This window comes from Erpetoichthys calabaricus, chromosome 1 (genome assembly GCF_900747795.2).
Source record: "Erpetoichthys calabaricus chromosome 1, fErpCal1.3, whole genome shotgun sequence".
Lineage (NCBI taxonomy): Eukaryota > Metazoa > Chordata > Cladistia > Polypteriformes > Polypteridae > Erpetoichthys > Erpetoichthys calabaricus.
In genome coordinates, this window is record NC_041394.2 from 328,435,904 (window position 1) to 328,460,295 (window position 24,392).

The 24,392-nt window shown below is 38.0% G+C and overlaps 1 protein-coding gene across 7 annotated transcripts in view; it reads right to left on the bottom strand.

Moving 5' to 3' along the window:
• Positions 1-23,925, bottom strand: part of LOC114666204 (uncharacterized) — a 196,368-nt gene extending 172,443 nt beyond the window's left edge. For all 7 annotated transcript variants that reach the window (XM_051925011.1, XM_051925029.1, XM_051925020.1 and 4 more), the window contains exons 1-2: positions 23,813-23,925; positions 6,588-6,867 (exon numbers count right to left, since the gene is read on the bottom strand). In XM_051925011.1, coding sequence (XP_051780971.1) covers positions 6,588-6,867; positions 23,813-23,906 — 374 coding nt within the window. In that variant the 5' untranslated portion in view covers positions 23,907-23,925. The remainder of the gene's footprint in view (positions 1-6,587; positions 6,868-23,812) is intronic.
• Positions 23,926-24,392: the final 467 nt, after the last annotated feature.

The following is a 24,392-nucleotide window of genomic DNA, read 5'->3' on the forward strand; positions in this document are numbered from 1 at the left end:
TATAAAGTGGGTATAACCTCATTCACATTTAAGAAGGGGACACATGGAATAATGCATTTTGCATTTTAAGGTACAGGATATTTGGGGCAATCTATTCTGAGCCATGCTGAAAACTCTCTCTCTAAAGAATCTTGGTGATCACTTTAAACCTATTACAGAAGTTAAATAAAAATAAGACAGAACAATTTATTTGTGACATTAGGAAAGTGCAACTTCCAAAAGTTTTCACAATATCAGATTTCTTATAGCTTAAATTTTTTAAAGCAAGAAGAATGATTTGTTGGGTTTGCTCATTGTTAGCAACCTTTCTTTAAGAATTTGAATGTGGTAATTGCTCCAGTTATATTTCTATCTATTCACCTGGGCATTATTATTATTATTATTATTATTATTATTATTATTATTATTATTGTTATTGTTATTGTTATTATTATTTCCTAATTTAATTTGCTTTTCTTTTCTTCTATCTATCTCTTTGACATCTTGTAGTGCACTTTGAGCTACATTCCTTAAATGATAATGTGGTGCAGAATTAAATGTTGTTTGTGATTAATGGTTTATTAAAGTTTAAATTAAAATAATAAACAAAATAAAACAAATAATAGTCAGCAGATTTCTCATAAAAAAAAAAAGTTATAAGAAGACAATGATAACAAGTAGGTGGAACTAACTTACTTGGCAGTATTTGAGATTATTTGAGTCAGATAACCCTACCACAACCTTAATCTTAACCACAGTATAAAAGGGCAGAGCTTTGGAGGTCTACAGCTACACTCCATTGGTGTTCATTAGAGTCAACTCCACCTACTTGGACTGCCCATTGGAGTCAAGTGGACGCTTTGGGATTCAGAGATATATATACTTGAAACATCCGACATCCAGCATCTGGCATCTGGCATCCATGCTTGGTTGTAATGTTATCCAGTGTCCACAAAAGAGCTGGAATGTCCGTGGAACAAAGGCAGCAAGATGCACAAAGAATGAGGGATGTAAAGGCTGAATAAGAATAAACAAGAGCATGGAATTTCAGATTTAGAGCTCAGGGACTGGAATGTCCAGAGCCAAAGATGAAGCTGGACATCTGAATTTCAAACAGCTTTCAAACACTTCAAAGAGTTGTTTGCCATGTTTTCCATCACTTGTCATGCTGACTGTTTATAACTTTTTTAGTTGGAATTCAATGTGTCCAACATAGTAAGTGAACGGTAGAACATTAAAACAATCTGGACAAGAACATATGATTCAGTCCAACAAGCTCGCCAGTTCTATCCACTTAATTCTTTAAAGATGACATCAAGTTCAGTTTTAAAAGTCCTACCGTCAACCATAATACTTGGTAGCTTATTTCAAGTGTCTGTGGTCCTCTGTGTAAAGAAAAACATCCTAATGGTTGTGCGAAATTTCCCTCTAGCATGTTTCCAACTGTGTCCGTGTGTTCTTCTGAAGAAGGACAATAAAAGTAAAGAGGTATTCATAGCAATCAGTTATAACAACAGGAACATTTGTTGTCATAAAGAGCCAACACTCCTCAAGAGGATTCCCTACAAGCAAAGAATTTATCATTATTTTTGCCCACCCAGAGGCCTAACAGTTTGCCTGCGTGCCAAAAATTAATCAGCATTCTTTTAGGAAAGCCCTGCAGGAAGCTGGATCCCCATAGGATGGGGGGAAATCTGTGGCTCTTTAGTAGAAGCCTCCTCAAAAAAAAAGATGAAGAAAACAGCTTCTGCCTCAAAGAACTGTTGGAAATGGTTCAGTTCTGCAGTGAGCTGTTCTGAAATGAAGGTGGGTTATCTGCTCTAGAAGACCTCTCTGCTTTTTTTGCAGCTGCCAAATTTTGTGAAAATCCCTCATCATCTTGGTGTCACTCATGTTTGTTCTCAATCAAGTAGAAACAGTTAAAAACAAGGGTTTCTGAAAATGGACACTAGGAGGTGACCTGAGGTAAGTTAATTAAGAATATGTGTCCAGGTGATTAATAGGAAGTCTGGTATAAAAATGAAAATCTAAAAACAAAATGAAAAGTCAAAAACTGTGGCGTTGATATCAGGAGTCAAAAGGGCAAAATGCAAAACAAACATGAGATGAGAGATGAGGTTTATAAAACCCTCAATCTGGAATAATCTGCTTATCAATATTATTAGTATGTTGTATTTAGTAAATGATTTTACTCATCATCCAGTTTGACTGAGTTTTGCTGATATATAACTTAAATATATTAATTTATAATGAACACAGAAATGTGCACCAGGAGAAACCCGTTCTTCTTTAAAAGATCTCATACAGAGACAAGCTTCAAACACTGGCTTCATTTCCATGAAACACAAGACTTTCATGATGGCTATTTCAACTTTAACTCCATCAAGTGGTCCCCCTCAGTGGTAAGTGAAGATGAAAATTCCACTCAGCCTCTTTTTTTTCTTCTCAGCATTATTTTCTGTGCTTAATTCTTTGATCTGCCCTTTTTTTTCAAGTTAGAAAATGGCACTGGACTTGTCATGCCTCTTTTATGGTTTGCACAGCTGAGACTTGAAGGGGGAACATTTGAACTAGAAATACACAATATTTAAAGAGAAAAAAAGGCAGTGCTCATTTTTATGTTGAGAATAAGGGGCTCTTAGCCTTCACACACCATCTCTAAACTGGTTTGTTCATGTTGCCCATGAATAAACATCCAAAGAGACAGAGAACACTGCAGGGCCAATGGTTATGGCCACTTAGGCAGAAACAGGCTTGAAGCGCCTATAACAAAGATACAATCAGATAATATAAAAAGCAAAAGTTTCCAAAGTAAGAAATAACATTGAGCATATAATGGACACTTAAAAAATCTCTTTCTGTTATATATTCAAATGTGTTTTTAATTTTGTTTTTGTAATTTTGCTTATTTGTTTCCTTGCCTTGTTTTCTTCATGTTTGTTGTTTTCTCCCAGTCTCTCTGCCTTTTGCTTTGTTTGTATATAATTTTGTGAAGTCTCTAATTAGTGTGTAGCCTTCAGATGATTTGCTCATTAAGGCCACAGATACCTGGGGGCGATTTATGACACCTACTGCCACAGCATCACTGCTGTGGCATTAGTGGCTTTCAACTGTGGTCTTCAGCTCCCTTTGTGCTTCTGTCTTTTATTAGGCTTCACTTTCTTGTCTTGGGTTGACTGAATTATGACTCTAAATTTTGTGTTGAGGATTACTTAGTAATATGATGTGTAATAGGAACATTTTAAAGGCCAAAATCCATAAGAGACACCCAACCGTGTTCAGGAACCCAATATTTTTGTTGTTCAGTGTAATATTTGTAGTTGTATCTACAATTTATTTTGTGCTGTCTGCTTTTCACAGTATTTACACTATATTAGCCAGTAATACAGCCTAGACTGATAACACAACAATCACACAGTTAGATAAATACAGATGCTTTACAGCTCCACTCTAATGACAGCCGTAAAGCATCTGTATTTATCTAACCAGCCCAACTTGCTGCCAATCCCAAGTCTGGATAAACAGAGAGGGCCATACCGAGGAAGGACATCCGGCTGTAAAACCTGAACCAATACCTTTGTGACAGAAGATCCATTCTTTTCATTGACACCTCATAAAAGTGAGAAAAGATAAACAAGAAGAAGATGCAGCCCTGCTCCCTATGTAAAATGCTGAACTTAGTTTACATATATTGTACATATTATACATGATGTTTGTAATAAATTAACTGTTTGGTTTGGTGCTTAAAAATATTAGTGATACTAATTCATCGCTAGGTTTAATATTTATACTAATATAACACTCCTTCAAATATTTTAATATGTAAATTGCCAGTACTTATTAGAATAATACACTCCACTGATTATGTTGTGGGAAAAAAATGAAAATTTGAACACTAATTTGGTCTGTTTCTTTTTGATTATATTTCACCATATCATTTCATTAAAAATAATAACAAGATTCTGTACTACTGATTAACTTGTCCTACACATATGGACTGCTAATGGCATAAGAAACGCCAAGAGATCACACATCCCTTTATTTATTTACTTACTTAGTTTTGTATTACAACTACAAAATACATTGTTCGTGTCTTGGTTTAAATGGGGAAAGTTGTATAATTTTAATTGCAGTGATAGCCTTTGTAAAATCATAACTCATAATCTTCCAAATGTTATTTAGTACAATTTTAAGCTAACTATTTCAACATGGCGCTCAGCAGGCTCCTATCAATTATGGAGAATCCACTCCATCCACTAAACACTGTCATCTCCAGACAAAAGAGCAGCTTCAGCGACAGACTGCTGTCACCGTCCTGCTCCACTGACAGACTGAGGAGATCGTTCCTCCCCCACACTATGCGACTCTTCAATTCCACCCGGGGGGGGGTAAACGTTAACATTATACAAAGTTATTGATTGTTTTTTCCTGCATTGTTATCACTCTTTAATTTAATATTGTTCTTTATCAGTATGCTGCTGCTGGAGTATGTGAATTTCCCCTTGGGATTAATAAAGTATCTATCTATCTATCTATCTATCTATCTATCTATCTATCTATCTATCTATCTATCTATCTATCTATCTATCTATCTATCTATCTATCTATCTATCTATCTATCTATCTATCTATCTATCTATCTATCTATCTATCTACAGAAACTCCAAGCAACGTGGGAAACACTGGACTGATTGTGTGAGTTAGTGGTTATCTGTATTAGACATCTTATCATTAGCAACTGTATTATTCTTCCATACTTTTTTTTCTTCTTTTTCTTTATTTTTTATGGTTTTCTTTAAATTTAATATTAATATTTTACACTAGCACAGGTCACTTCATAAATCTAAAAAATTGTTGAATCTTGTGGCCACCATGGAGGCAATATCCATCCATCCACTATCCAACCCGCTATATCCTAATACAGGGTCATGGGGGTCTGCTGGAGCCAATCCCAGCCAACAAAGGGCGTAAGGCAGGAAACAAACCCCAGGCAGGGCATCAGCCCACCGCAGATGGAGGTAATATTTGAAATCAATTGAACTTATTACTATAAATGTATAAAAAGTTCAGTCCTGAAAAATAAACAATCCTTTAAACAGCCAGTCCAAAGTTCATTCCATTATCCCCAGGCAAATAATATAAAAAAGACAAAAGGCCATTGTAACCTACTGTGTACTTTTTAGGAGTTGCTCAGTTCCAAATCTTAGTTCACCACTCCTTCTGAACATCGGTTCAGACTTCTATACCTCTTAGGCATGTCTCCATGTTTCCCTTCCCTCACAGCTACAGCTGCATCTTTTCCTATCATTACAGTAGCTATCCTTTAATATCAAAGGACAATTTAACCTCATCCTCTTAATTTTGTGCTTAACAGAGTACTTCACAAATACCAGCTATTTAGTAAGGTACAACATTTTGTGATTATATATTGTGATTGATGGTGTGTATGGGCAGGTGTCCCAGATGGGGTAGGACAAGGAGACAGTCCTTCAAAAAACAGGCCGAAGTTTGTCCTGCCTCAGCCAGACAACAGTTAGAAGATGCCAGTGTGGCAGTGAGTATACTGGCATCCCGACAGGGTTGGACCAAGGAACAATACCCAGCTCGAAGGCAAGTGTAGTGAAAGGTCAGGGAAAGACAAACTATCAGGAATACATGCTCCCCTGACATGCTAGGTGGCAGTCTCCCTAGGTGATGGTACCCGCAAGGCACACTGAGACTGTAGTCCTGCAGGGCAGCATTGTCGGATTCCAGGGGAGCTGCAGCGAGTTACACTCCCTACTTTATGGGACTATGGATTGACCCAGAAGTGCTTCTGTCAGCCTATGCCATAGCACCAGACGTACTCCTGGATCCAACATAAAAGAAGCCGCTTGACCTAACCCAGCGAGTTGGACTCGCCTGGAGGAGTGGAAGGAGAAGAATTGTATGTGATTGCGTTTATTAAAGAAGCCTTTTTTTGTAAGGTATTTGTCAAAATAAATCTTTCTATTGTACTGGGACTTGATTCAAATTCCACTTTAAGGTGCTGCCACTTCGTGCAGTCAGTACCGCAGCTTATCGTGATGTTCCCATTCCAAACATACCAGTGCTTTTGACATTTCCAGCAATGCTTGCTGTTTTCTATCATTTCATTCCAATATGTTGTGGACACCATTACTAGGACCCAAAATACATAGCCTACATGAGAATATCCAATCCATTGGCAGCTTAAAAAGCAAGTTGAATCAATGCATTTTTCAAATTAGAGTTAGGCTACTAGAAAAAACTAAGACTGAACAAAGTCATATGAGAGCCAGTGTCCATAGCAGCATAACTTCTTCTTTCTCTGTTTCGATAAAGGCGGCAGTTACCAATCAAGAAGGGATTCAGAGTTGTATGTTCATTCTTCCAACAGACACATACTCTACTGTCACTGTGATAATTTTTTTTGTTCTAAAATAGTGTCTGTGGTAAATAAAATGATATCGTGATTGTGAAAAAACATGTTCTACTTTAGATTTACCAAGCATCCTCTATTATATAACAGTTTTTATATGCATACAGCCTGTTAGGATGTAATTAAACATTAATATTGTATAAATTATGGATGTGCTGAAATCTCTTACTTGACATGTGTTGCGACATCAGGTGTTTCACCAACTCGGACTTCAGCCCCCGTCAACCTCGTGTCACAGCAGTCCAGTCTGTTGTAGACCACCACCACAGAGATGGCGTGGCTGGCCTTCAGATTCAATCTCCACCAGGAGGGAGAGTCATTGCTGGTGTGGGTGCAGGTACCGTCATTCCAGACGCCACTTCTTTTCCCATCTATAGCCAGGTTTGGAAGTCCGTGGTTTCCAAAGGGAGAAGACTGCTCTGCTATGCCTTGTCTAGCAATATTGGTGGCTGTCAAAAAATGCAAAAGTAATGAAATGTGAGCATTGAGGTCATCCTCCCATCATAACCAGGCAAGGTTTAGAAATTCAAAACACTAGGCAAAGCACATAATATACCCAAGAGGCAACACATTCAAAATCTTAAATTCCAAAATCAAATTAACTAAACTAACCAGAGCAGATGTACAGTGGTGTGAAAAACTATTTGCCCCCTTCCTGATTTCTTATTCTTTTGCATGTTTGTCACACAAAATGTTTCTGATCATCAAACACATTTAACCATTAGTCAAATATAACACAAGTAAACACAAAATGCAGTTTTTAAATGATGGTTTTTATTATTTAGGGAGAAAAAAAATCCAAACCTACATGGCCCTGTGTGAAAAAGTAATTGCCCCCTTGTTAAAAAATAACCTAATTGTGGTGTATCACACCTGAGTTCAATTTCCGTAGCCACCCCCAGGCCTGATTACTGCCACACCTGTTTCAATCAAGAAATCACTTAAATAGGAGCTGCCTGACACAGAGAAGTAGACCAAAAGCACCTCAAAAGCTAGACATCATGCCAAGATCCAAAGAAATTCAGGAACAAATGAGAACAGAAGTAATTGAGATCTATCAGTCTGGTAAAGGTTATAAAGCCATTTCTAAAGCTTTGGGACTCCAGCGAACCACAGTGAGAGCCATTATCCACAAATAGCAAAAACATGGAACAGTGGTGAACCTTCCCAGGAGTGGCCGGCCGACCAAAATTAGCCCAAGAGCGCAGAGACGACTCATCCGAGAGGTCACAAAAGACCCCAGGACAACGTCTAAAGAACTGCAGGCCTCACTTGCCTCAATTAAGGTCAGTGTTCACGACTCCACCATAAGAAAGAGACTGGGCAAAAACGGCCTGCATGGCAGATTTCCAAGACGCAAACCACTGTTAAGCAAAAAGAACATTAGGGCTCGTCTCAATTTTGCTAAGAAACATCTCAATGATTGCCAAGACTTTTGGGAAAATACCTTGTGGACTGATGAGACAAAAGTTGAACTTTTTGGAAGGCAAATGTCCCGTTACATCTGGCGTAAAAGGAACACAGCATTTCAGAAAAAGAACATCATACCAACAGTAAAATATGGTGGTGGTAGTGTGATGGTCTGGGGTTGTTTTGCTGCTTCAGGACCTGGAAGGCTTGCTGTGATAGATGGAACCATGAATTCTACGGTCTACCAAAAAATCCTGAAGGAGAATGTCCGGCCATCTGTTCGTCAACTCAAGCTGAAGCGATCTTGGGTGCTGCAACAGGACAATGACCCAAAACACACCAGCAAATCCACCTCTGAATGGCTGAAGAAAAACAAAATGAAGACTTTGGAGTGGCCTAGTCAAAGTCCTGACCTGAATCCAATTGAGATGCTATGGCATGACCTTAAAAAGGCGGTTCATGCTAGAAAACCCTCAAATAAAGCTGAATTACAACAATTTTGCAAAGATGAGTGGGCCAAAATTCCTCCAGAGCGCTGTAAAAGACTCATTGCAAGTTATCGCAAACGCTTGATTGCAGTTATTGCTGCTAAGGGTGGCCCAACCAGTTATTAGGTTCAGAGGGCAATTACTTTTTCACACAGGGCCATGTAGGTTTGGATTTTTTTTTCTCCCTAAATAATAAAAACCACCATTTACAAACTGCATTTTGTGTTTACTTGTGTTATATTTGACTAATGGTTAAATGTGTTTGATGATCAGAAACATTTTGTGTGACAAACATGCAAAAGAATAAGAAATCAGGAAGGGGGCAAATAGTTTTTCACACCACTGTAAATGGATTTCACAAATTGTTTTAGGCACAATTTATATATTGTTTTCTCTTTTTATCTATTCTTTCCCACTCTATACCTTATTGAGCACCTTTCCTATTTAGAGCGTATCACTATAATTGCACAGTTATGACCATATTTTGATGTGCCAAACCAGCAGTCGCTAACTAGACTTTGACTTTGTCTATTGAAAAAAATGATGTAATGGGAACTAAAAATTGATGCAGGAAAACAGAAAAATAAAAGACTGTTTGAAAGGCATTTATTTTCTGTAACTTGCTTTGTTAATGGTTTTATTTACTGTTGTTTCACTTTGTTTGCTGTGCATTTATAACACCTAGCATTTTGTGATAATTGTCTTTACAATATCTATAACTCTTTAAGGGCAGATGACAACTTTTGTCGACATAAGGGGTTGAGGGCGGATAACAACTGAAGTCGACATTCTGGGGCAGAGGGTGGAAAAAAGCTCTAAATGTCGATAACACTCACAGTTACGCTATAGGTAGACCCTCTTTAATAGGAGGATCGTTAAGACTCATCGACTTTTCGTCAAACCCCTGCATGTGTTCTGATAGTGTAAACTATGTCTAGAATGCCTGTGTGTTTCACTATCACTCCCTTCTGTCTCTGCAAAGAAACAAAAGGATGTTTCTGAGATATGGAGACATTAGGAAGAAAGACGAAATTTGTTTTTTTTTTCTATGGAAAAGGTCCAAGAAGAAAGCCTAAGGTATGGGATGACAAGGATTACATTTATAATCCCTATTGATAAGAAGAAAGTACACCTTGTTTGGTACATAAGGAAGTGAGCTGTATAAAGTCAGAAAATAAACTGACTACCAGTACAAGGCTGACAAGATGATGATCAGATGCAGAGCAACAAGTCACGAAATGCTTTGTACAACTAATAAGAAAAGTGTTACCTGTAATAAGCACGCATTTTGAGTGCTTTTTTTGATCTTCATCTTTTTTCAGATCCAGGTTGTATGGTATGAAATGCCACACTCTATTTGCTTTTCTTTATGGAATTAATTGTTTCATTTGAACTTTTTAAGCCTGTTTTACCTGCTGGGATATTTTATTTTATTGTTATCGCCAGGGGACTGGGAACAGCCAGGTCAATGAAAAGTTATAGAGTGCAAACAGTCCTATGAAATAAACTATAGGGATAATCATTTTGCACTTATAAACCAGTGTAAGCATGCTGAGTTTGCCTTAAGAAAAGAGCATTATGTAGCAAAAAACAAGATAAATTAATTAAATTCATGAAGAATATCTAAATATTTACACAGCTTACCAAATCAAACAAAAAATATTAATTAGAATCATTACATATTATGAAAGGGAAAAACCTCTACAAGGTTCCAATCTGTTTTGATTTTTTACCTGTTAATTTTCACTATGCTCAGAAAAGCATACTTGCAGACTACTGCTAGGACATCACAAGCTGTAATTTAACCAGAGTTTGTCACATGCATGCAAATATGGGACAGTTTAAAGGCTCAGATAATTGTACTCTTCCTCCAGAAAGTCAGAGGGCGCTGTCGACTAATATCTTTTCTCTTCCTCTCTCTGCAAACTGTAGAGTTGACAACAATGACACCTCTGACATCACTTCCTGTTTCCACCCACCTGGACCCGCCCCTTTCTACCCCATTCCTTTACCTCCGAAAGCAATGCCACCTTGAATCAGTCTGATGGAGACTCACGTCACTTTAACATTTTTCATAGCACTTTAATTCACGTTTTATTTGAATATATGGGGTTGGCCCTCATGGTACCCCAAAGATCTCTAATCTCATTTTTACAAGTTTTTGGATGACATGTCACTACTTCACCCTGTCTCATGTAATAATGCTTGAGGATTTGAGAGTCATTTATTGTAGAGGAGTCAGCAAACTGCAAAAACTTACCCAGGTTAGGGGACATGGATATCCCTCTGTGTGCTGTACTGACAGCACATTTATCTAAGAATTTATATTTATGATTTACAAATTACTTCCATTTAAACTACATTCTGAGTAAAAGCTTTGCTTGAGTTTTCTATTAATCATCCTGAATGAATGAAAAATGACGAACCTTTTATGTAAAACTACTAACAAAGACAATTATGCGATGTACGCCCATCTTAGTACAGTAACACTGAAGAATAAATAACTGGTGTACAAATCAAGCAACTGAACGTAGTACACAATTTGCATCACTTTAAATTAATGAAAGTAGAAAATGAAGTGAAACTGCAAATGAATAATAAATCATTTCCAATGAAATGCTCATTTCAGACAGATTCAGACAGTAGTGGAGCTGTTATTTTGGAAATCTCTTCCATAATTTACTTTGTGGTATGATTACTTCCGATGATTGACTGATTGTTGTGAGCTGTGCTTATTGTGGCAGCAGCCAAGATGACGTGATGCAAGTGAAATTTTCTGCGCTGACATTTACTTTAATGCCCACACAAACATAACAAATTCAGTCATACAGAGCTGATCTACATGAATGCATACATTTAGGCACGTCTCAAGTACTAGAGTGTTGTACCATGTTAGCCATTATGAATGTAGTGAGAAGTCAAGCAAAAGGACACCTTTTATTGGCTAACTAAAAAGATTACAATATGCAAGCTTTTCAGGCAACTCACGCCCCTTCTTCAGGCAGGATGTACGTGAGTGATGCACCAAGCAGTAGTAAGCTAACATGTAGAACTATATAGTATTTTACTGATTGATACAAAGGTACCAGATATAATACTGTCAGACTTAAAGTTTTCACAAAGGCAACATATGAGGCCTCCCGAAATAAGCCAAGAGGCAAGCAAGGAAAGTTCACTCTTTCTGGAAGAGGATCACCTTAACTCAGCCAGCCACCAAATACAGTCATATGAAAAAGTTTGGGAACCCCTCTTAATTCTTTGGATTTTTGTTTATCATTGGCTGAGCTTTCATAGTAGCAACTTCCTTTCAATAAATGACATGCCTTATGGAAACAGAAGTATTTCAGCAGTGACATTAAGTTTATTGGATTAACAGAAAATATGCAATACACATCATAACAAAATTAGACAGGTGCATAAATTTGGGCACCCCAACAGAGATATGCCATCAATACTTAGTTGAGCCTCCTTTTGCAAATATAACAACCTCTAGACGCTGTCCTCCTATAGCCTTTGATGAGTGTCTGGATTCTGGATGGAGGTATTTGTGACCATTCTTCCATACAAAATCTCTCCAGTTCAGTTAAATCTGATGGCTGCCAAGCATGGACAGCCTGTTTCAAATCATCCCATAGATTTTTGATGATATTCAAGTCAGGGGACTGTAACTGCCACTCCAGAACATTGTACTTCTCCCTCTGCATGAATGCCTTTGTAGATTTTGAACTGTGTTTTGGGTCATTGTCTTGTTGGAATATCCAACACCTACGGAACTTCAACTTTTTGACTGATACTTGAAAATTATCCTGAAGAATTTGTTGATATTAGGTTGTAGAGAAAAGCCAAGCAAAATGACACCTTTTATTGGCTAACTAAAAAGATTACAATATGCAAGCTTTCGAGGCAACTCAGGCCCCTTCTTCAGGCAAGTGATTACATCTTGCCTAAAGAAGGGGCCTGAGTTACCTCAAAAGCTTGCATATTGTAGTCTTTTTAGTTAGCCAATAAAAGGTGTCATTTTGCTTGGCTTTTCTCTACATTCATAATGGCTAACACGGTACAACACCCTAGTACTATTGATATTGGGTTGAATTCATCCGACCCTCGACTTTAACAAGGGCCCCAGTCCCTGAACTAGCCACACAGCGCCACAGCATGATGGAACCTCCACCAAATTTGACAGTAGGTAGCAGGAGTTTCTCTTGGAATGCGGTGTTCTTCTTCTGCCATGCAAAGCGCTTTTTGTTATGACCAGATAACTCAATTTTTGTCTCATCAGTCCAAAGCACTTTGTTTCAAAATGAATCTGGCTTGTCTAAATGAGCATTTGCATACAACAAGCGACTCTGTTTGTGGCGCAAGTGCAGAAAGGGCTTCTTTCTCATCACCCTGCCATACAGATGTTGTTTGTGCAAATTGTGCTGAATTGTAGAACGATGTACAGATACACCATCTGCAGCAAGATGTTCTTGCAGGTCTTTGGAGGTGATCTGTGGGTTGTCTGTAACCATTCTCACAATCCTGCACATATGCCACTCCTGTATTTTTCTTGGCCTGCCAGACCTGCTGGGTTTAACAGCAACTGTGCCTGTGGCCTTCCATTTCCTGATTGCATTCCTTACAGTTCCTTACAGTTTCTCTCTTGTTAAATTAACCCTAGCCTGAATGAATCTATTAATTTTTTACATTCAAAATTTCTCATTTAAATATTTACCAATGTTGTTTCTTGTCCTAGAGTGTGTATATAAACATAGGAAACTCCAGTTTCTGTATTACATCTTGCCTGAAGAAGGGGCCTGAGTTGCCTCGAAAGCTTGCATATTGTAATCTTTTCAGTTAGCCAATAAAAGGTGTCATTTTGCTTGGCTTTTCTCTACATTCATAATGGCTAACATGGTACAACACCCTATTCTTTACAGTTGAAACTGACAGTTTAAACCTCTGAGATAGCTTTTTGTATCCTTCCCCTAAACCATGATACTGAACAATCTTTGTTTTCAGATCTTTTTTTTTTATTTTTATTTTTATTTTATTAATTTTCATTGTAATCATTCCATACAAATAGATCAATTTATAACCCAACAAAATTGAAGACAAATCAAACCCCACCCCTGAGAAGGAGAGCTTAGCCGAAGGAAAATTGCTTAGGGCTTTTTAATAAGGCAACAATAAACAAAAGAAAGGGAGAAATAAATATATATGTAGACTAAGGATTCTTCCAATTTAACAAAATAAGTCTGCGTGCCAAAAGTGTAGTGAATGCAATCACCGTTTGCTTGTCCTTCTCCAATTCAAGTCCATCTGGAAGAACACCGAACACAGCTGTTAGTGGGTTAGGAGGGATTGTGATACCAAGGCTGTCTGAAAGGCACTTAAAAATTTTGGTCCAAAATGATGTTAGTTTGGTGCAGGCCCAGAACATGTGACCCAGTGAGGCAGGAGCTTGGTTGCAGCGTTCGCAGGTTGGATCTTGCCCTGGAAACATTTTGGACAGTTTTAAGCGAGACAGATGAGCTCGATATATCATTTTTAGTTGAATAATCCTATGCTTTGCGCATATGGAACTCGAGTGAATTCTCTGCTTTGCTACCTTCCACTCCTTTTCTGATATATTGATTAAGAGATCTTCTTCCCAATGTCCTCTTGGGTCTTTGAAAGGTAGGGACTCTAATAAGATTTTATATAATGCGGAAATGGTGTTTAATTCCTCAAAATTGAGCAGTATTTTTTCCAGCATTGTGGAGGGTGCGAGGTGGGGAAAATCGGGCAGTTTCTGTTTAACAAAATTTCTAATTTGAAGATAGTGAAAGAAATGTGTAGCTGGGAGGTTGAATTTTGAACGTAATTGTTCAAAAGATGTAAATCTGTTGTCTATATAAAGATCTCTGAGCATTTTAATCCCAAAACTTTTCCAGGTTTTAAAAACTGGATATACTTGTGAAGGTTGAAAGAGGTGGTTCTCTTGCAGAGGTTTTACTGATAAAAGATTTTCCATCTTAAAATGCTTTCTAATTTGGTTCCATATTCTGAGTGAGTGAAGCACAATTGGGTTATTAGTATATTTGCGATAACTTGCATTTATTGGAGAGCAGAGCAGGGAGTATAAAGAAGTACTACAGGATTTTACTTCTATTGCGGACCAAGCCTGTGTATGTTCATTTATTTGTGTCCAGGTTTTTATGGCTTGTATGTTTGCTGCCCAGTAATAAAACTGAAAATTAGGTAAAGCCATGCCACCTTCTGCCTGAGGTCTTTGAAGGGTCACTCTTCGGATACGTGGGTGTTTTGAGTTCCAAATGAATGAGATTATTGTTGAATCTAACTGTTTAAAAAATGATTTATTGATATATATTGGAATGTTTTGAAATAAAAAGAGAAGTTTAGGAAGGATATTCATCTTAACAATGTTAATTCTTCCGGCTAGAGTGAGATGAAGGGTTGACCATCTATGCAAGTCTTGCTTCATTTTTTCCATACAGACGGCAAAATTTTGTTGATAAAGAGCTTTATGTTTACTTGTGATATTTACCCCTAGGTATTTAAACTGATCTGCTATGGTAAAAGGTAGGGTGTCCAATCTGATAGTATATGCTTGTGAATTCACTGGAAAGAGTATATTTTTATTCAGATTAATTCTAAGACCAGATATCTTCTGAAATTCTGTTAGTGCTGTTAAAACTGCAGAAACAGTGTTTTCTGGGTCTGATATATTTAAGACCATATCATCTGCATATAGAGAAATTTTCTGTTCCAGTCCTTCTCTGACAATCCCCTTTATATGATAAGAATTTCGGCAGTGAACCGCCAGTGGTTCAATAGCGATTGCAAACAACAGTGGCGACAAGGGACATCCTTGTCTGGTACCACGTTCTAGTTTAAAGTAGTCTGAGCAAATGTTATTAATACAAACTGAAGCTTCTGGATTGGTATACAGTAGTTTGATCCATGCACAAATATTCGGGCCAAACTCAAATTTCTCCAATGAGGTGAAAAGGTAGTTCCATTCAATCATATCAAATGCTTTTTCTGCGTCTAATGATAGTAATATCTCTGGGGTGTTTGATTTTGCTGGTGAATATATAACATTAAACAAGCGTCGGAGATTGGAAGATAGGTGTCGGACTTTAATAAATCCAGTTTGATCCTGTGATATTACCGAGGGCAGCACTTTCTCCATCCTTCTAGCTAGAATTTTTGAGAGTATCTTAACATCATTATTCAGGAGTGAAATTGGTCTGTATGATGCACATTGTAACAAGTCCTTATTTTGTTTAGGAAAGAAGGTGATTAATGCTTGTCGAAATGTTTGAGGTAGTATTTGGTTGTCTCTAGCTTCTGTAAATGTTGTCAATAAGAGGGGAGCTAGCTGAGTGGAGAATTTCTTATAAAATTCTACATGGTAACCATCAGGGCCTGCTGATTTCCCGCTTTGTAGTGACTTTATAGCATCTAGTAATTCTGTTAGCATTAGAGGTTTATCCAGTTCCTCAGCACTTAAAGCATCTATTTGTGGTATCTGTGATGTATCCAGAAATGCATTAGATTGTGTGTTGTCTTCTTTGGGCTCAGTAGAATATAAGGATTTATAATAATCTCTGAATGTGTGCATTATATTTTTATGGTCAATGATTTCTTCTCCATTTTTGTTGGTGATTACTGGTATTGCATTGCGAACTTCTTGTTTGTGAATTTGTTGAGCTAAAAGCTTATTAGCTTTTTCTCCGTGTTCATAGTAATGATGTCTAGACTTATAAATAAGTTGTTCAGTTTCTTTAGTTGTTAAGATGTTAAGTTCTGTATGCAGGGCATGCCTTTTCCTGTGGTGAACTTCATTTGGACGCCTGGCTTGTTCTTCATCTATTCTAGTAATTTCACTTCTTAGCTCTGACACTTTCTTGGTTTCTAATTTATTTCTGTGGGAAAGATATGAAAAAATCTGTCCTCTTAAGAAGGCCTTTAGAGTTTGTGAGGTGAGTGTGAGGGGCTTAATGATTTTAGCTCCAAGACCAGAGGGGCATGGTCGGAGATAACAATTGTGTCATATTTGCATGATTTAATTGTAGGCAGGAAATTATTATCTATAAAAAAAATAATCAATTCTTGAGTAGCTATAATGCACTGGTGAGTAGAACGAATATGTTCTTGAGTTTGGGTTAAGAAACCTCCAGGGGTCTGATAAGTTGTGATCATTTAAAAACTGTGTAATTATCTTTGCAGTATTAGATGTCATCCCCCCTGTCACAGGAGTCCTATCTAAGAGTGGATTTAAAACACAATTAAAGTCCCCAGCCATTATAATTTTACTAGGGGGCTCCGCCCCCTGCTCGCTTTGCTCGCCAACCCCTGGTCTTGGGTAACCTGAAATAGATTTGAAAGAGATTATTGTGTGTCTTGGTAATTGTTACATCTGTATCATGTTCACCGTCATGACATCTGTAGGTCTATGTAATATATGTAAATGACAATAGCAGTGTAATTGTTATGTTATGTAAGTATAGAATGTCTTTGAGTTTGCGCAGATCTATGTATGAGATATATTGGAGTGTAAAGGTGTGGATGACGTACAAAGGATATCTTCATACACCACATTTGTAGTAAGGAGCGCGTGTTGTCCTTGAATGAGTTTTCCTTGGTATGGAGTTATTATAATCTTGACGTTAACGTCACATGCATGCCGAACTCTTCAGAAGGCTACATAAAGTTGTCGAAAATACAGACTCAGAGAGGTAAAGGCCGACTCTGTCCAGATTATTGTCTGTCTTGGTAATTGTTACATATGTATCATGTTCACCATCACGACATCTGTAGGTCTATGTAATATATGTAAATGACAAAAGCAGCGGAAGCCTCTTCTGTTTGTGTTTTCTGTGAGTACTTATAGTGTTGTATTACTGTAATGTGATTCACATATGCTGTGGAGTTCGGATCTTCAGGGCTTCTGTACTATCTCGGGTTTTTGCTTGCGGTGCTTCCGAAGCGCGTTGTAGGTGCCTGCACCTTCTGTACTATGTCGGGTTTGACTATGCTGTGTAGTATGGACGTGTAGGGTTCTGAACTCTCTTGAGAGGGCTACATACAGTTGTCCATGTGTAAAGTCTGTGTTATTTGAGAACTGTGTTGTAGGCGCCTGCGTTTATTGGTTTTATCCAGGCGGCCTCGTGTTTGTATCTCCGTCAGTCGAGCTCTTTCTTTTTGGAGCCTTGCCTGCTTTGCTTGCAGCATTTCAGACGTGCGTTGTAGGCACCTGCGTTCATTGATTCTATCCAGGTGGGCTCGTGGTTTACCATTCTCGGTTAGCCAGTGTTTTCTGTGGTTGTACTGTCAATATTGTATTACTGTAATGTGCTTAATATTGTATTACTGTAATGTGATTCACATATGTTGTGGAGTCCGGATCTGTGGGGTTTCTGTACTATGTCGTGTTTATGCTTGCGGTGTGTTAGAAGCGCGTGGACCATGCTGTGTAGTGTGGACGTTTAGTTCAGAAGCGTGTTGTAGGCGCCTGTGACTTTCGTACTTTCCCGTGCCTTCTGTACTATCTTTGTGGACCTTTGGGGCCTCCGTAGCCTCTTCTGTTTGACTCTGGGGTGCAGCGGAGAATCCTCTTTTTTGTGTGGCTGTGTCGTTAGTCATTAGCTATGGGCGCGTTGTTGCTTCATTTCTTATTTACGTTAGTTGAGCTCTTTCGTTCTTGAGCCATGACTCCTTCGTTCGCGGTGGATCAGACTTCGCTTGCTGTTTATGATAGGCACGCTGTAGGTGGCTGTAGGCGCCTGCGCACTATGTCTCCTGCGTCCATCGCCGTGTACCTGGGTCCGTGCCTTCCGGTTTACCATTCTTGGTTAGTAATATGGATGAGTGTTCACATTGGGAATGGATGCAAATAGATTTTGCATGAATTCGTTATCATCAACATTGGGTGCATAAACATTTATCAAAATCATTTTACTGTTATATAAGTTGCCCATGACCATCACATATTTCCCTTCAGGGTCCGATACTACATCTGATGTTAAAAATGGAACAGTTCTGTGTTTGAGAATTCCCACCCCTCTAGTTTTCTTTATAAACTAGAATGGAACATTTGGCCAGTCCAGTCTTTTTGTAATCTGAACTGATCCTTGGTTAGTAAGTGGGTCTCCTGTAAAAATACTATTTTAGCGTTTAAGCCTGTTAGGTGAGAGCATACTTTCTTTCTCTTTAATTCGTGATTCAGGCCTTTAACATTCCAGCTCACAAAGTTAACTGTCCCATCATGGAGACATTGATTGTGAGTTTTTAATGTCATTTTATAGTTTTAATTGGTAATGAGGCAGTTTTAATCTTAGTTTCAAGATTCCCCATGAGTTATTGCATTTTAGCCTATTGTTGCATTGATATTTATAATTATAAGGATTACAAGAATAGATTAGATATAACCTGCTCTCATTCTCTCCCCCCTTTATCCCCCACCCCCCCATTTTGCCTCCCCACATGAGGCTTGACCCCACTTTGCGATGTCCCAGTCCTCTGACATACGAAGAGACAGAGCACGTCCAAAACAAAACAAACCCCACCCCGCAGCGGCATTAGAGAATTAAAACAGAGATATCTATTGCAGCTAAATTCCTAATACTATCTGCTGAAAATATAATCATTAACAGTCTTTAAGCTTAAAATTATCTTCAGCACTTTTAAGTTATTAAGATATTAAGATAAAAAAAAAAAAAAAGAATCAACCCTGGGAATGATTTTAAAAACTAGTCTAGGATAGACGTGGTAATTCCTACTGTGATAGTATAATGGTAATAGTAGAAATAGTAGAAATAGCAATAAACCAAAGGTATGATGTTAAACAGTCTACTTTAAGGTAGTAGAAAAAAAAATCCTACTTTAATTACTTCAACAATTTCACACTCACGTCTATAACTCTAATTAAAACATAAACATATAATGTCCAGATAAAGAAAAGGATGTATAATTATAATACCAGTCTCTTTATGGATCCAGAGAGCAGATCACAGGTCCTTCCCATGCCTTGATAGAATACAGCTCCTTATTAACTTTCAAAAGAGTGTCGGAAACAGCTTCTTTAATTCCTTTCCAGCTTCTTCTTTGCTTGAGAAAATATAATATTGATCTTGAACTTCAACTTTCAGTTTGGCGGGATACAAGAGGCTGTATTTGATATCGGCTTTCTGTAGCAACTTTTTAATGTCAATGTAGGCTGCACGTTTTGCAGCTGTTGATGGTGAGAAGTCGGGGAAAATATGAATAAGATTATTTTCAAATATAATCTCTTGCTTGTGTCTGAGAAGTGCCATCACATCAAGCTTATATCGTAGTCGCTCGAAGCGGACAATAAAAGACCTAGGTTTAAAGATGCTTGGTCTGTTTGTGCGATAAGCCACTGTAATCTCAATGTCGAGTTTAAAGTCATCTCCAATTATTTTAGACAGTAATTCTACTGCAAATTTCATTGGGCTTGAGCATTCTCGTTTCTCAGGTATGCCCTCAATTCTTATATTGTTTCTTCCGTACCAATCTTCCAGGGCCGCAAGTCTGTCTCCAAGTTTTTTGCATTCGGAATTCGCAGCTATGGCTTGTTCATCGGCGTTAGACGCCAGTTGTTCCGCTGTTTCAACTCAAGATGTGAATGCCTACTTAACGTCATCCAGCTGATCTGTAACGTCATTAATCTGGTCTGCAAGCATTTTCAGTTTGGATCTAGTTTCTTCGATGTGTTCCTCTAATGTCTCCAACATGCCTTTAAAGTTCACGTCAAAACGTTTAAATAGACGCGTTTCCTTATCTTTGTTATCCTTCTTAAGCTCAATGTTCGCCTTCTTAAGATCATTCTTGTTATCTTTCTTAAGCTCATTTATGGCTGTAACCATGGCAGTTGCCAGTGTAGCGATCATCTCTTTCAGTTCAGTTTTCAGTTCGGACAGTTCATTTCAGATTTCGTGCTCCGTGAGTGGAAATGCAGCTCCTGTTACATCAGGTGCTGCGGGCTCGTGATGAGTAGATGAGAGCACATCCTGCAGGGCCTTTTCTAGTCTCGAATGATCCTCAGAAATTGGCGATCCATCGTGACCTGTATCACTTGCACCTTCGCTCCCATTTTCACTCTCGACTGGAGACAATACAGTGGAGCAGGGTCCCAGGAATTCTGCGCATTCATCTGCCTGTTCCAGGTCAGTCTCCAAGAGGCCATACCTTGCACTCGGGCCGGATGTCTGTCCAGACTTTGATGCAGCTTTAAGTTTCTTTTCTGGTTCTTTCTGACTTTTCTTCTTGTTACTCATGCTTGTATATTGTAGTGAACGTTCCTTGGTCGGGTTAAATACAGGATACCTCTAAATAATATGAAATATGTGGGAAAATAAAGCCGCTGCTAGCGGAGCTCTGCTTCAGACGTCCATCTCCTATAAACGGACGAGACCAACCTGTTTTCAGATCTTTTGAGAGTTGCTTTGAGGATCCCATGCTGTCACTCTTCAGAGGAGAGTCAAAGGGAAGCACAACTTGCAATTGACCACCTTAAATACCTTTATATCTCATGATTGGACACACCTGTCTATGAAGTTCAAGGCTTAATGAGCTCATCCAACCAATTTGGTGTTGCAAGTAATCAGAATTGAGCAGTTACATGCATTCAAATCAACAAAATTACAATGGGACCCTAATTTTTGCACAGCCAGTTTTTCACATTTGATTTCATTTCATTCAACTAAATACTGCTTCACTAAAAATCTTTGTTCGGAAAACACCCCAGTACTCAGATGTTCCTAGGAAATGAAAGACATACCACTGTTATCTTTTTTGTTGAAAGTGGAGTAAATTATTATGTAGGCTGAGAGGGGTTCCCAAACTTTTTCATATGACTGTACTATCTGCTTGCTCCAAAAGTGGGGAGCTGGTAAAACAACTCAAAATGTCCACAAATTTATCAAAAAGCCTAACAAGAGGGAGGATAACTCTCAGCCTCTGGCTTGTGAACAGTAAGGGCAACAAAGTAACTTTATAAAATGAAGGTTTATAGAAAATTAGGGAATGATGGTCAATAGAGCAAAGAGGCAAAAGGATTTGCCTAAACAAGCAATCAAAATCAAGCCAGTTCAAAACACACAATCTGTAGCCAGTAAACAAGGCAAGAAATAATCAATAAATATGAAAATCCAAACAGAAACATTACTTAAAAGTCCTAGATAATAAATGAATGATCTCCAACTCCTGAGCCTTCTCAGCTAGCATAAACAGAGAGGAGGAGGACTCAGGGGAGTTGACGTAAGGGTGGCCCCGCCTTCTGTGGGTTCACCCACCAAGAACAAGGGATATAAGTAACTTTAAAGAGAGTCTACACAATTAACTAATAATTTAAAATTGACAACATTGAAAAAAATAAGTAACATAATTGAAAAATAACAAAAATAGTTCAGTATCAGTTAAGGTGTTTAAGACAGTGGTAAGACCAGCAATGATGTATGAAGCTGAGAAATGGGCAGTTAAAGGAGCACAGCAGGAGAAGTTAGATGTGGCAGAAATGATAATGTTGAGATGAATGATGAGACAATCAGGGGAACAAAAAAATGATAAATGATATCTTAGAAAATACAGGAAATTAGGGTGAGGTGGCATGGACATGTGATGAGGGGAAACAATAAATATGGAAATGAAAGTACAGAAAGTGAAGGAGGCTGAGGTGGAAGTGAAGGTGGATGAACAGACTTGAAGGAAAATTGACTGACTAAGGACGAGGTGCAGGACCAAGCTGTATGGAAACAGTTGGTCAAACATGTCAACTCCACAACAATGTGGGAAAAATTAAGGTAAAGAACAAGTTTGGTTTCCTTATAACTACAGAGACCTGCATTTAAATGACTCCTCTGTTCACTCACTCTCCTCAATTAGAATGAGAAGGTTCAGGAAATACAGTACATGGATGGATAGATAAATAATAGTCCATATATTGAACCCACTTATTCCAAATATTTTATGGATGTGGGAAGCCAAGGTTTATTCTGGCCCAACTGGGCATAAAGCAGGAGGTGATATGGACAAGATTCAAGTCCAGCACATTGCATATCTGCTTACTTACACTCTGGAATTTAGAGTAATGCATTCAAAGGGAGAATGTGTAAAATGCACATACTGGAGATAACCAGGTCACAATTTAAATCAACTTCTGGCACCTGTAAGGCAGCAGAGTTAACCACTGCATCACCATGAGACTCAGTATCAAAAGTACACATATTCATCATCATTATCATCTTTAAAAGCAATGTTTCCTCAATTTTGTACTGATGGCAGGATGTGAATAATGTAGGAGTTGATACTTACCATTTAGTGCAGAAAAGCCCCCATGATGATTTCCCTGCATAACCCCAGCCATCATAAGTAGTTCAAAAGAGCTGCAGTGGACCCGTAAAATGGTGTGCCACAGTCACGCAGACACACATCTTAGAGGGAACATAGATAACTCAAAAATAAAATTAAAAAGTGTTCTGCCAATATGAAGTTCTTTTTCTGGTTGTCTAACTCAATAGTTTCATTCAATGTACTGTACATTAACTGAAAAACACAGTGAAAATGAAGAATTGTTCAGTCCTGTGGGCTCCTTCATCTGTTTGCATGTAGGAGTGAAGGCCGTGTTGTGCCATATTTCTTGTCTTAGTGTGTCTGCTATGGTTATTGAGTGTTGTGACTGTCTGCAGTTTTACATAAAACTCTTGACATTCTGTTTAATTTAAATAAATGTCATGGATTTTAGAGGAATTACAAAAAATGATGTCAAATTTAGCCAAAGTCAAACATAGTAAAAGAAGAGACTGAGCATTAAGTTTGGATGTTTACTCTAAATTCAAAGTACAAAGCAAAAGTTACAAATAAAAACAAAAATTTCCCAAGTAGAAAAGAGAAAAAAAAATGTTTTCTGACAAAATGCTTTCCTTTACATTGATTCAGATTTCAGGCTTTGTTGAATGTGCTTGACTATCTTTATAACTGTGATGTCATGCGTCACAAAGTGTGGGCATCACATGCTAAACAACAATGTAACATCAAAGCACTCCAAAACACCAAAATGGCATCAGCCTAATAAGCAAGCAAGCACAAAATGGGGGTCCCCATAAAAACCAAACACAGAATGGCGACAAGATGATGTCAATAAAATATTGGTAAAAATGAATAATAAATAATAAACAGATTAATACTTACACAATCCTTATGCTGAAGATGAATATATTGCTTTTAGTAATGCTGTAATTCATAGAGAACACATTCCTAATGTGAATGCACCGTGGTGGGACACACTCTTTTGATGACTTGTTCCACAACTTCTGCTTTGTAAGCTTTCACATCCAAAAGCTACTGTCTAGACAACCAACTGACTATTACCATACAACATGTGATGAGTCCTTGACGTCACAGTGTCCACATCAAAGAGGACACATTTAAAGCATTAATGATGAGCACAAGACTTACAGTAGTAAAGTACAGTTAAATCAGCACTCACCATCATGAGGAATTACACATAAATCAGCAAAGCCGATACCAAAAAGCCAAAGCAAGGCAAGGATCTTCATTCTCCTGATGAAGCTGACTTTCATACTTTAGTTGTATAAAGTGATAACCCTGAAAAATATGAAAGAGAAGCATTACTGTATCACAAAAAAAATCAACAAGAATGAAAATTAATTCAAGTCTGAGTTTTTCTGAACTAAGGGTTAGTCCCTTTGAATACATGTCTTAGGTGTATGACATTCCTTGTGTAAGCCACTCCTCGAGTGTCCAAAGGTCTTTCTTCATTACGTTGAGATCCTAACTTTATCTTTCATTGACCGTCTCAATGGCCTCTGCAGTCAGTCAACATTAAGACTCCACTGAATAAAAGGGACTGTCAGCAATAAAAATGATCAAATACAATAATTACTATTAATCTTTAACATATAAATGTTATGTACAGAGTCAAAGACGAGGTGAAAGAAAGTGTGAGTCCAGGAAAGCCAATGTTGATACACAGGACTGTTAAAAGAGACTGGAACACAAGTACTCTTCACTATAGTCTTTATTCCCTTAATCTACTGACTGTAAAT